Source organism: Etheostoma spectabile, chromosome 23, assembly GCF_008692095.1.
Source record: "Etheostoma spectabile isolate EspeVRDwgs_2016 chromosome 23, UIUC_Espe_1.0, whole genome shotgun sequence".
Taxonomy (NCBI): domain Eukaryota; kingdom Metazoa; phylum Chordata; class Actinopteri; order Perciformes; family Percidae; genus Etheostoma; species Etheostoma spectabile.
In genome coordinates this window covers 17,286,206-17,299,152 of record NC_045755.1, presented here as the reverse complement: position 1 = coordinate 17,299,152, position 12,947 = coordinate 17,286,206, and the positions used below count along the sequence as shown (strand labels likewise).

At 43.9% G+C, this 12,947-nt stretch overlaps 1 protein-coding gene across 3 annotated transcripts in view; it reads right to left on the bottom strand.

The window, feature by feature from the left end:
- Positions 1 to 4,377: 4,377 nt before the first annotated feature.
- Positions 4,378 to 12,947, bottom strand: part of nup37 (nucleoporin 37) — a 34,020-nt gene continuing 25,450 nt past the window's right edge. For all 3 annotated transcript variants that reach the window (XM_032505664.1, XM_032505665.1, XM_032505663.1), the window contains exons 4-10: positions 11,829 to 11,901; positions 11,494 to 11,588; positions 6,686 to 6,776; positions 5,734 to 5,915; positions 5,582 to 5,632; positions 4,671 to 4,764; positions 4,378 to 4,580 (exon numbers count right to left, since the gene is read on the bottom strand). In XM_032505664.1, coding sequence (XP_032361555.1) covers positions 4,467 to 4,580; positions 4,671 to 4,764; positions 5,582 to 5,632; positions 5,734 to 5,915; positions 6,686 to 6,776; positions 11,494 to 11,588; positions 11,829 to 11,901 — 700 coding nt within the window. In that variant the 3' untranslated portion in view covers positions 4,378 to 4,466. The remainder of the gene's footprint in view (positions 4,581 to 4,670; positions 4,765 to 5,581; positions 5,633 to 5,733; positions 5,916 to 6,685; positions 6,777 to 11,493; positions 11,589 to 11,828; positions 11,902 to 12,947) is intronic.

The following is a 12,947-nucleotide window of genomic DNA, read 5'->3' as shown; positions in this document are numbered from 1 at the left end:
CACTGGACGAGGAAGAGTTTATAGAAATTATAATCTCAAAAGTAATTAATCCAAAATAAAAAGTGCATTATGTAGAATGTTGCATAAAATGGAAATACTACAAGTACATTGAATTTACTTGAGTATATTAATTAGAGTAAATGCACTTAGTTACGTTTTCACCACGGGACGTACTGAAGAGAGAAGTGTTCACTATTTGCCAGCAGGAGGAATGAGAGAGAGAGAGAGAGAGAGAGAGAGAGAGAGAGAGAGAGAGAGAGAGAGAGAGAAAGAGAACCACTACAACACAGAGCTTGTAGGTCCTTTTCTAGCTTTTAATTCCAAACCAACTATTTCCATTTGGAACATTCTTGGAACCCATTTATCTTCATGTGTTATTAAGCAAAAGGGAAGGAGCTAATTATGAATGATTTAAGTATCACGTTCCCTCTGCTGGTCAAGGCCAGAGCCAGCGCTGAGGCCCAGCACATCGGTGGGGCCAGGTCACCGGGACCTCACAGTCGACCACAGCACGGTCCACAGGGCTGCACTGCTGACAGATGCTCTTCTCTCTTTATTTCTCTTTCTCTGTACAACTGCCGAAATTTGGCCTTCAGAGTTTTTTGATGGACGTCCAGCGTTCAGATCTCCACACAGGCAACAATGCATATCAGAGCTGCGCACGTCACAGCTTTCCCCTTAAAAAAGAAAAGAAAAGACAAATCATCTCCATCTGCAGGACTCATAACGCATCAGCGCCATCAACACGGTGGCTGGCAAACCCTCCCATTGGCCACCTTGTGTTGGGAAGCTTTCCCTTTCCCATAATTCCACTGTACCGTAAATCAAGCCCTGCTCCGGCCTCCCTAGAAAAACCTGTGTTTGTGGAGTAGAAAAGAACGTGTGTGTGTGTAGAGAGAGAGAGAGAGAGAGAGAGAGAGAGAGAGAGAGAGAGAGAGAGAGAGAGAGCAAGTGGAGGGAAAGAGTAATCTCCTGCTTGACAAGTGTGTGCGGGCGGAGACACACGCACGCACACTCTCACTCTCTCCAAGCAAAAGTCAAACACGTTATAATTTCTTCTATCTCATTCGACATCCAGCACTCTTAAATCCACAAATCCCCCCACAATACCACCGCCTGGATCAGAATCTGCTGAGCGCTAAACAAAAGCAGGTTGCCGAGGCAACGGGATGACCCGTGAGGGATCCAGCTAGATTCTTGTGCCACGGGTAGTCGCCGCAAATCCCAAACGCTGTATCATCCTGACTCCAACCGTAAGTGTTTCTTGTATTGATGTCAGGGCGGTCACATGCCCGCACTGGCTTGGTTGCCTGCTCCGGGCTGGGAGCAGGGTCACGAGGTTCACCATGTCCTCAGGCCTGAGAACTCCAGAAGAAAGATGTAGCCTACTCAATTACATGTGAGTGAATCTGGAGATTTAGGGTCTGATAAAGAACTACTAGCTTTGTTAATTGTTCCATTGTTTAGCAATGCTTCATAGATCAGTTAAAAGCCATTAAAAGGGACAAACTTCCACATTTTTTAAAGTAGGCTACCGAGCTGGACCAACGACTAAAGCAGAACTACAAACACGTCGAACCCTAAATACATACAGAAAGACAAATGGAAACAACAATTGGTGGTTTTAGGAGAAATTTGAAACATTTCTGTTTAATTCCAGGTTAAAGAACTGTGATGCAAGGTAAACTGGGTAAGGTTAGTGAAAGTCCCTGGATCTATTGTTTGCAACATCTGGAGGTCCAAGCATTGCAGCCTAATACCAAAGCTGCATCTATGTAACAATAAGACACAAAGGTGATATAAAAAGGATTGAGGTATAATGTGGCATATTCTGGTTCTCGCAAGATCAAAACCTTGTTATAGTAAAGAAAGAAAAACAAAAGCAAGAACATCACCACACACAAGGCCGAGGCGAGCCCCAGAGGCTGGACTGCGATGGACTCCTGCAGAAGAAGAAAAAAAACACCTGGAAAACCATCATAACCCGGCGCAGGCCTGGGACTAATGTGCTAGCCAGGTAGCTCTTACAGGGGGATGAGGCTCAACGTTTGGCCAAGGATAAGGAATAATAGCAATGGCAGCTGTTTCCCCCTTGTTTCAGTCTTTATGATAAGCTAGGCTAAACACATCCTGATTTCTCTTTAAAAAATAACTTGTGGGTTGCCAGGTCCTGAAAACATCTGGTTGGCTGCTGTTGTTTTTAATTGTCCTCGAGCATGACGGGTCATTAGGATGACACCTTCAGTGACCCACAAATATTGAACGCTTGTAGGTTTCTCACTTTCTAAATTAATTCAAATTTGCAGTTATAAATATTAATAAGTCAATAACCCAACAGCAAAAGTAAGTAAGTGTCAGGAAACAAAATCGTATTAATAACCTATCAAGTCTGTGGAAGTACATGTCTGGACTCTGGTCCAGATGCTTTGCAGCACTTTCCCAGGTCACACTGGAGTCTAATTAGCAAGTGATGGCAAAAAAACAAATCCTCATCTTGTCCCACTTTGTGGCAGCTACAGTTTAGATGACCGACAAACTACTCAAAAGTGGCGACTTTTCGGCTGACTCTCTTCTGCTCATCAAGATTCGCTTCATTCTGGGAAAAACATTGCACAACAAACCAGGCGTGAGATTAAAACAAACACCAGCCTCAAAGAGCACTAATCTCTCTCTTTGTTTCCCTTCATATCATTCTCCTCATTATTTTTATTTGCTCCCTTTTTGTTGAGCCCCGGCTTAAAGTTGGCAGGGCCGCGGAAGAATTACCTGAGGGGGGAGATTTGGAGAAGGTTGGTGAGGATTTTAAGGCGGTCTGATCTCCCTTACACAGTTTATTAGTAGTTCACACACACACACCACAAAAGATCAAAACTGTTTGTGAGGAACAATTGCTTCATTCACGTTACATCAAAGGTAACACGGAGGCCAGGGGCAGTGACATCTGAGGACGTGCTTCCAGGAAAGAGGCGAGTTTGTAAGGTCTCCAAGATGGATCAGATGTTGCAGAAATCAGCTCACACACAATTAAATATTGATGCCATTCTGCCCGTCAGCCATCAGATGGTGTCCTCGAGTCACTGGGATTTGTGAAGCCACTGAGATTCATTACTCATGTTTCAGAGAAAGTTGGCTCAGTTAGATTCCAGTGCCCCTGTGAGGGAGCTTTTATACTCCTTGGAAAATGTTCAGTGTGCACGGATGAAAATGGCAGCTCCTAGCATCTGACGTTGACATCTCCCGTCTTATATGCAGCTGCTCCAGCACCACTTGCACCTGAAGCACAGCGAACGTAGAGTGGAGACCACATTGGACTTGTTCAAACAAAAAGCGTGGAGCAGGAGAGCAGTAGCATGTTATGCTTTGTGGATGGCGGTTAACGTGTCCTGTCCAAGAAATATACAAGGTTGACGAACTAGTTTGAAAGAGTGGAGGTCTCCACGGCCTCTTCTTGCTGTGGTCTCTCGCGCAGCGGCGTCACTGTACAATGCAAACTAGTTTTTCAGCTGGCATATACATAAAAAATACAATAAATGGATCTGTTAAACAACGTTGCGCCGCTGAAGATTAATTACACCTGTGGAAACAAGTGATCCGCTGTCACCTAGAATGATTCATGATCAAGTTAATTAAATGAGTGCCATCTGTAGCTTAGCGAGCATATGACTGCCATGAAAATGGAGATGGAGGTTTCTCACACATGGCATTCCTGTGTTAGTACAATGAGTCCTTGTTTTACCAGAGAGCATTACAAGTTCCTGCCAAATGAGCCCTTCTCTTCCATGTTTGGTCTGTGGAGAATTGATAATTGTTCGCCAAGGTAACGCGATGCGCAACTCTTCCTCAGGAAGCGCTCACTTTGCATGCCATCGAGCTGGAGATGACCTGAAATGGCCTCTTCCTATGATTAAACTCACAACCTCAGTGTCCCCTGCAGGGTTTGTCTAACAGCTGGAGCACAGCCAGACCTCCAACCTTTCCCCTCATCCTAACCTTCCGGTTTCTGTACTCCACAGCAGGTGGAACAGCCCATACCAGAATATATTATTGATATAATTCAGGGTCTGTCATTGATAGTGAGGAAATTGAGAAACAGTCAGAGAGAGAGAGCACCTGAAGTAGGGTGATCATGTTGGCCGGGGAAGTGGAGAGTTGGCACCGACGCCTCGATGCATTCCTTTGAAGTACAGCTTTCTTGGCAGGACATAACAGACAGCTGATGTAACTTACTCTTAAGAGAAAAGAAAAACGAGCTCTTCACAGAGCAACAAGCAGCCCGCTGTTTATCTGTAGCAGACCTGAAGTGGTAGTCAGAGATGAAAAAGAACAAAGCTCCAGCATGCAGCCAATTTCCATCAAATTCCTTAAAAACTCAGCAGATACTCAGAAAAATATTTATTTTATTGGACATGTACTAGAATAGAGACACTAAAATCAGTTATCCACCATGACAGGTGCTGTACAGATGTCTACATTTCAGTCATCCAGAAGCAAAGTTTCCTGTCGCCACCAACCACACACAGCGGGAGCGTCCGGTGCCAGCTGAGCCCCGATCCTACTGTGGCCGATCCGATCATCACGGGCTGGAATGACATTAGTGTGTGATATGAGACTGGAGCTGGAGAGAACATTTTACACATAATGATCTGGACTGTAAAAAACATCTCACTCACCTGTGGGTGGCCAAGATGGTGGATGAGTAAGTGACTGGAGATCTTTCCTGGACATCCAGTGGTGGCAAAGAGGTTTTCGTTGGCTAGAGACCACCTGAGGAGATCTCATATCTCTTTAAATGTCATCCCACAAACTTTGAAAATTTGGAAATTTACTGCCAATTTTGTACATTAAAACAGCTGGCAATCAATTCAAATCCATTTGAAAATGTTTTATCTGCATGCATGCGAAAAAAGGGGCATTTGGATCTTTTGCAGTGGGGTTGAACGAGGTACTTATGCATAGTCAGTGTATTACAGTGGATGGCTCCGCAATGAACTGCAGTGGATAGAGCCCGACAGCAAACGGTATTTCAGCCACCTAAAAAAGGGCCCACCTTAAAAAAAAAATCAATACCAGTTCAAGTGTACGCTATATTTTATATTTATATATTTTCACTGCTTGTAATTTTACCTCACAGAACATGGGATTTGGAGTCTGGTGGATTTGAAGAGACCGAAGTAACAGCTTGAAAGTAAAGCAGTCAAAGTATTCTAACTATAGCTTACACTTAAACAGACATTGATATTTTTAGGTGGTCCTTCTTTTAGGTGTCTAAAATAGGTTTAGCAGCACATTCTGTAGCTTCCGTGTCGGTACTTCAGCCTGCTTCTCCAAACGGGGGGGGCGTGCCGACCGACATCTACCGCAGCTAATACACTAAGGATAAGTATCTCATACAACCCAACTTCAAAAGATCCAAACTATCTCTTTGAGCTCTTGAATTGGCAAGTTCTGGGTGCATGGAGCCATAAAGTCCAGGTCAAAGACCCAGGTCAGGTTTCTTGGTGTAACTTGTTGAAAAATGAAAACAAAAAGCTTCACAAAAGTAAAAAATAAATAAATAAATAAATAAAAAATACAAACTTACTTGAATAACCTTGCTTTATCTATGTGGGCTGGTCTTTTTTCCTGAGGGTAACTGCAAAGAATAAAAACAAAGATATCCCATTGTGTGCTAATCACCCCGATTCAATACGTCACGCAGCATTAATAGAATATTACCCACGCTCCCTTGCTTACCTGGAGCGAGTTATGTCCCAGATGAGCCAGTCGTTGCCTGCCACAGCACCGACTTTAATTGTGTTGGTGAGGCACCAATCCGCTGACATGAGTGGCGACTGACCACAGTCCACTGACAGAATGGCCTGCTGGGTCACCAGGTCATAGAAGCGAATCGTTCCCTTCTTCTCTGCCACCATTAACTGGAGAGGACAGACGCGTCTTTTAAACCGGTATTTATAGTTCATGTTGCTACGAGGGGTGCATCTCCAGCATTCATTTCAGCTTTGTTCTGGATTGCAATTATTACAACTTTATGAATTACGGGACAACATTTTTGCAATATCATGGACATAATCAGTGAACATTTTGAATACAGTGATTCCACCTGTACCTGAGATTTGACATTGCCACAAGACGCAACCTTACCGTTAACCTCGTTTAGAATTTTTTGGTACTGTGTATATTTTGGATTTGGTGGATTTTTGGATATCTGTTAACTTAATTGATATTATATGTTTGCACTATTTCCTACTTTGTAATGCAACTGCTGCAGAACAATTTTTTAATAAAGTTCCATTTTATTTCATCTTATATCCATCTTACTATTCATCCATCTCTTTTAAAATACCTGCTTGCTTTCAGTCAGGCAGTCAGCACGCAATGGTAGAGATACTGTGAGTGTGTGCGAATGATCAGGTTTGTTGGACAGCATGACGAATGAATGAGTTCTGCGGCATGGGGGGGTCAACCTTCCTACATGAGATGCGTTGACGCCGGGGCCCCTTGATGGAGGATAACCAAATTACCTGGCCAGCCACTTGGCTTTAAACACTGAGACACCTCACCTAAAGTTACATTCTGCAGTTCACCTGACCTCATACCTGCCTGTGTGTGTACTAAGTTATAGACAACTAATTCATGAGTTTGACCTCAGAATATGAGCACATATCTCAAAACAAACCCCTCTAACCTTAAAGGCTTCCTCTGGGTGCCAGCACACACTGATGCCAGGAGAGCGAAGTCTGAGAGTTGTGCTTTCATTTCCATCCAGGTCCCACACCCTGTAGGAATAAATTCAGATGCATTAAATCTAAAATATAACTGATGAGACAAAGTGATCGTATAACCTAGTGGTTCTAAACATGCCATTTGCAAAATTCAAGTTTTACAAGTGTACCGGTTTTATTTTAACTGAAATAAAAAAAAAAAAAAGGTTGTTCAGGTTATTGAGAAGGGGGTAACAAACACAGGACTTTTAATCAGTTCTTATTAGTAATGTTACGGATTGATTGGACTTGATGTGTGAACCGCTCTTGGCCTAAAATCCACTACCTCTTAATTAACAACAAAGATGGGGTTTTAGAGCACTTCCAAAAATAGCATCGGCATCTGAGCCACCCTGAGAATAATTTCTGAAAGGAGTTCACTTTCCCAAGGTTTCCTTCTTTGTGGTGCTTGGTCCAAAACAAAAATGACATGGTTCATTGCCCAGGTGGCCTAATTGTAACACATATACGGCCTCGACCCTAACAGATATACGGTCGCGAGTTTCCTCATTACCTTGTGCCAAACCATTCTTTAAAAAAAAGGCATTTTGTTGTTTCTTTTTCTGATGATTTTTTGACAGAATTCAAGTTCAAGTTCTCAATACAAGATACACGATTATGAGGCTTTTATGGCACACAATGCAGGCAATAACAGTCAACAAGTTTTCCTCCAACTTCCTGTTTGCTCCTAATTGATCTAACTTCTGCAAGAGATGTTCAGGGTTCTTTGTTTTTCCAGGAAAAGAGGGCTTTTTTTTCTCAGATCTGAGCCCTGAGCTGTGAAGACAGACGGACTTATGCTGGACTCCTCTTTCAGGGAAAACGCCAGCCTCGCATTACATTGAGCTATGGTAGCGGGGGCAGGAGGGGGTGGGGGTGTGCGGGGGGGGACATCACCCTCGCCTGCGTCGGCGTTTCGCTCCACTCACATTACAGCGAATGTTTTTCGCTGTGGGCGGCCCGCTGCCATTCATTTTCTGTCGAGTACAGAAAGGGCAGCAGGATGCATGTCCGTTGAGGAAGAGCAGAGGAGGGAAGTTGCTTTGTGAAAATGAAACAGAAAGGTTTTGCGAGCAAACGCCAACCATGTGTGAGGATTACGACCAATCTTATTTAAATAACGCTCGATTCTAAAGCGAAGTAAGACCTACGATAGCAAAAGCAGCTGAGAAAGACCACGGATGTAATGAATCACTTAGATGGAGAGAACTGCGGGTCCCGAGACCTGGATCTATGGTTAACCACATCTGAATGATCCCTGAACAACGAGAGGTGGTGGGGAAGGGGGTGTGGTGGTGGTGGTGGTGGTGGTGGTGGTGGTGGTGGGGGGGCTGCAAGTGTTTCTGGGAAAATAAAACAAACGCTTGTGAAGCATGGGAAGGCGCTGACTGATGAGGTCATGCAGAAGACAACATCTAATAAAGCCCCAAAAAAGTACCTCCAAAGACCATTTAAATGTCAAGTGTGTTGCTGGAGAGATTGATGTCCTCAGTGGTGCGGTGAAGGAGAGGATATGCCCCGTCTCAGATGAAGACCTCAGTAAACACTAAACTTTTCCTGCCTCATCTCCCCTGCAGCAGGACAGAGCCCTGTCGAAACTCTGGGCTTCTTTCCTTCGCCCATGTGCCGACTCAGCCAGAGCCTTCACCGTGGAGCATGATGGAGGCTGAGCAGAAAAAAAGAAGAAAAAAAAAAGACAAAACCCCCAGACCACACCGGGAAAACAACGACTAAACCCTATTCTTTCAGACCACTAGCCAAACAGAGCTCAATTGCACGCTACACCACCAACAGCCAAACTTTGGTCAACCACTATGCCCTTCAAACGGAGAGCAGCGGCTCCCCAAAAAAACATGACCTCCGCCAAACGAGGTGAAAGACATGAGACACGAAAACACGCGTTACCACCTCTGATAAAACACTGCGTAATTGCATAACACCACATCGAGCAATAACACTCCGCTTCCATGTACAACAGAGGTTGAAAAGGACATCTGAAGTCCTGTATTGTGTTTTCTAAGTGAGAAAACAGCGTGGCCATAACGTTACGGGTTGCCAAGGTTTCCCATAAGTGGAGGAAACGGGAAATGCCGTTAGGGCTGCATGATCGGATTTATGGTGGAGAGCAGAGTAAATAATCGGAGGGGACTCTCTCTCGAGGGCGAGAACTGGAAGACTCAAACAATATAATCCCATCACAGGGTCGCTCCGGTTGAGGGGCACAACGTTTGCTTCGGCATCTATTTCAACAACCATGCTCAACATTTGATTTTATGTCTATCATTATCGGTTTAAAAAAACATCCCAGACTTTTACTGTTGAAAGAGTTACTGAAACCAATTAACGTAGTTATTGGGTTGGCTTGTTTCCCCACCTTGTGTACCTATAATGCCTCGTAAAGATGAATGTATACAAATTAACAAGTTTGGCTTATGGGATAGAACAGTAATTCTATATCCGCTAAAGCTCTATTTCATAAGGCTTGTATCATGTGGACACGCCAACATTATTGTCAATACTTAAAATCCCTCATGGGGGGCGACAGAAAATATGCACTACAGCGTTAAGGAGGAAAATAAAGACATAAAATAGGATTATAAAATACTACTTATAATACCTAGAAAGCTACCAGCTAAGCTATTCAGACAGTTCATACCCCATGAAATGAAATAGCAGGCTAAAAGTAATAGCTAATGGCTGAAATAGATCTTAAAATGACAGTTGAAACATATTAAAGTGAAAATTCTTGAATTAACTAAAGGTAATGGCTACATTATTCAAATAGTATTATTCAAAGTAAGGAATAATACATGTCTAAACACTTTTACCTAAACCTTGACAATTGAATTGTGTAAACAAAGGTTTATAACTAATGCTGTTAAATAACATCCAGTTGATGATCTATGTATAAGAACAGATTTAGAACAAGACAGAGTACTAGAGCTGTGGGGGTCAATCCTAGAAAGGTTTGGATGGGAGAAAGATTTAAAGCATGGATAAGATACCACGCTGCTGTAATTTGTTGCCCTTACACAACATAATGGGTGGAGAACATCCGACAGATTATCACTGAGAACAGGACAAAACGCTTTAAACCACAGTAAACGGTACATAATGCAGCAGCAGGTGTCCGTTGTCCTGAGTTCATCTGCGAACTCAGTCGACCCCAAATCACCTCAGCATCCTGCAGTGTGCCCTCGTGATCTCTAGGTGGCACATTCCCCCACAGTCTCACCCAGCTCCATCTATACTGATACCATCAGCTGTTTAGACTACGTGAACCAAATGTAAACTCCCCTGAGGGAGTGGAGTCTGGCTCCCCACCGAGATGCGGCAGCGTCAGGTTGCATGCTGGCAACAGCCGAGTTCCCACAACTGCAGGGGACAGTGATGACTAAGCTAAGCAAACTTATAGTAGAGGCACCGCTGCCAAACCTAACAAGAGTGATGGAGAGGTCATGAGCCTTTACATGCAGGCATACACTCCCCTCCCTCCCTTTCTGCAGGACTAGTTTCCTCCTCTCATATTGAGCCTCAGTTTGTGTGGGCCGACTGGAAGGTCCTCTCCTGTTAACTTGATCTATTCCTTGTTCCGCCTCTGTCTTCCTCCCGTGTCCCATATTTTCTCAACATGACAGAATTTAAATCTTTCAGCACATGGAGCGCACTCCTGTTTTCTCTGGCCGGTCAGCGGAGGCAGAGGAAGAGGAGAGTGAACGGGAGTGGAGGAGATTCAGACGGGCAAATGTGGCCGGACAAGGCACTGAGCAGGACAGGACGATCGTCAAGTCGGAGACTATCAAAGTGTCTCCGTTTGATGTGGCTCCCTGGCCGTTAGGTTTTAATCGCTGATTAATCTTGAAACATTGTTCTGGTTCCAGCTTCTTCAACGTGAATGGCTGCTTCTCTCTGTTTTGCATCATTGTAAACTGAACATGGTGAAGTTCTGACATGTTGGTCAGAACGATGATGCCATTTGAAGAAGTCGCCTTGGACTCTGCGAAACTGTGCTGCAATTTTTGAACATTTATCAATGACTGACGAAATATCAGGCATATTATTTGGTAACGGGGCGGCCTCTAGCTCACCCAGTAAGAGCGTTTGCCCCATGTTGGCTGAGTCCTGCGGCGGCCAAAGTTCGAGTCCGACCTGTGGCTCTTTGCTGGGTGTCATCCCCTATCTCTCCCCTTTCCTCTCTATCCACTATCACAATCTAATAAAAGGGAAAAGCCCCTATAAATCTTAAAAAAAAAAAATAAGTCTTTGTTTGTCTGGAACTTTCGGTTAAAATCTAAAAATAAAGAATTTATACCAAAGGGGCCCAGTACTGCAACACAGCTTTGCATGTTTCAGGTTGATGTGTGTGTGTGTGTGCGCGTGTGTGCGTGTGTGCGTGCGGTGGGGGGACCTGGCCGCTGACACATATTTTCCCTCCACTAGAATTAATTGAAAAGGAACATTTGGGAACCTTGTTATACGTCCCCCTTAGAAAGGAAAATGTTCGGCAGCTAATTGGATTTCCATATTTAACCAATTAGCTAGAAAAGCTACAAAGCAGCTCTGTCACACCAGAGGATGTTGTGCTTAGCATCAAGTTTCACTGTGGAAACACAGTCAGGACTTTATGCACCATTAACAGAGAACAGAAAATCAGAAGCTGGGACACACACTCACTCACTCACTCTCTCTCTCTCTCTCTCTCTCTCTCTCACACACAAAAAATGGTTCGGACCTGCAAGTGTGGTCATCACTGACAGAAGCTATTTGTTTTCCTTCTGTGGGCTCGAACACCAAATGGTTAATGTAGCTGGTGTGGCCCTCCATCACCTGGGAAACAGCATAGAAAAACAATATGTAAACAAAAACAGGAAACACGTGAACAATGATCTGTTAAATTAGCATTTTCTAGCAAAACTGGGCTTACTACACTAGCTGCCCGCTCTGCTTTCTATGAGCACGGCTACATTTCCTGTTTGACTAAGTACCAAATGTCAGTGCTAAGTAGAAAGAGTTTGGTGCCAACTGACAAGCCCAATTCTAGCCAATGTGCTCCAGATGTTGCACTACCTTGACTTCATTCCTATCCTGAAGATCAGAAGTCAGCAGGCGTAGCTTTCTGTCAGTTCCAGCGGTGCAAAATCTGCAAAGAGAAAGGAAGAAGAAAAGAAAGGGAGGATAGAAAAGTATAAAAACAGAGAGAGAACATCAAAACAGAGTCAGGCTGTAGAGACCCAATGACAGACGACATCTCTTCCTACATGCATGCCTGCAGCCGGCCGGACTGACACCTCTGGATGAGAGTGTCCGTGTGTGCGGTAGAAACTTGGACAGTGATCAGTGGAATCGCTGCCAGGGAGAATCTAATTGCAAGCTAAGATAAACACGGAGAAAAACGAGATTCCTCACGCCATTTACGCGGGTCTCTGTTCAAAAACCTGTGTGGACTTTCCCTCTAATCAGTCGTAGTATACACCAGCGCCTGCAATTATTCACACAATTACACTAACTCACTTATGACAAGAAAAACACACATATCACCAGAATAAACAGACAGCGGTTTACAGATTTTCAGTTGCAGGCACAGATGGAATTGGCATGATGTCACTACAAACACCCTTAACGTGCTTCAGGGTATTGCTGCTACAGAAGATTAGATTATATTAGGATAGGCCTTCTAAACCTACAAATTAGTGTTGTACTTTGGAGTAAAGTACAGAACACTTTCTGGCCCTTTTTACTTTAATGTCTAAGCCATTTTCTTTATTGATCACAGAGCTCAATTACAACAACAAAAGCTGAAACTCACTGGCGTTTCCCTTTTAATAGTGACTTTTAGTGTAAAACACAAGACGAGACCGATACTGAACATAACCTTGACATTGAAGTTGTGTTGCTTTAGCCCAAGACAGAAATGAGAGACAAGAGTTTATCAATTCCTAGGTGATGTCACCACAAAGTAGGGCTGCGCAATTAATCGAATTTTAATCCCGATCACGGTTTTGGCTTTCCACGATCAAATTTGCGTGATCGAGCGATATTTTAAAAGCGTCATTTCATAGAACGCTCCGGGGTATTTTGAAAAGCCCATGTACCGCTCCGTACAGCACTGTCTGATCATGAGCCAGTCAGAGTAGTTCCCTGCACCGTGCAGCTTCGTTTCTAGATGGAGACAGTCCCAGAGGACAG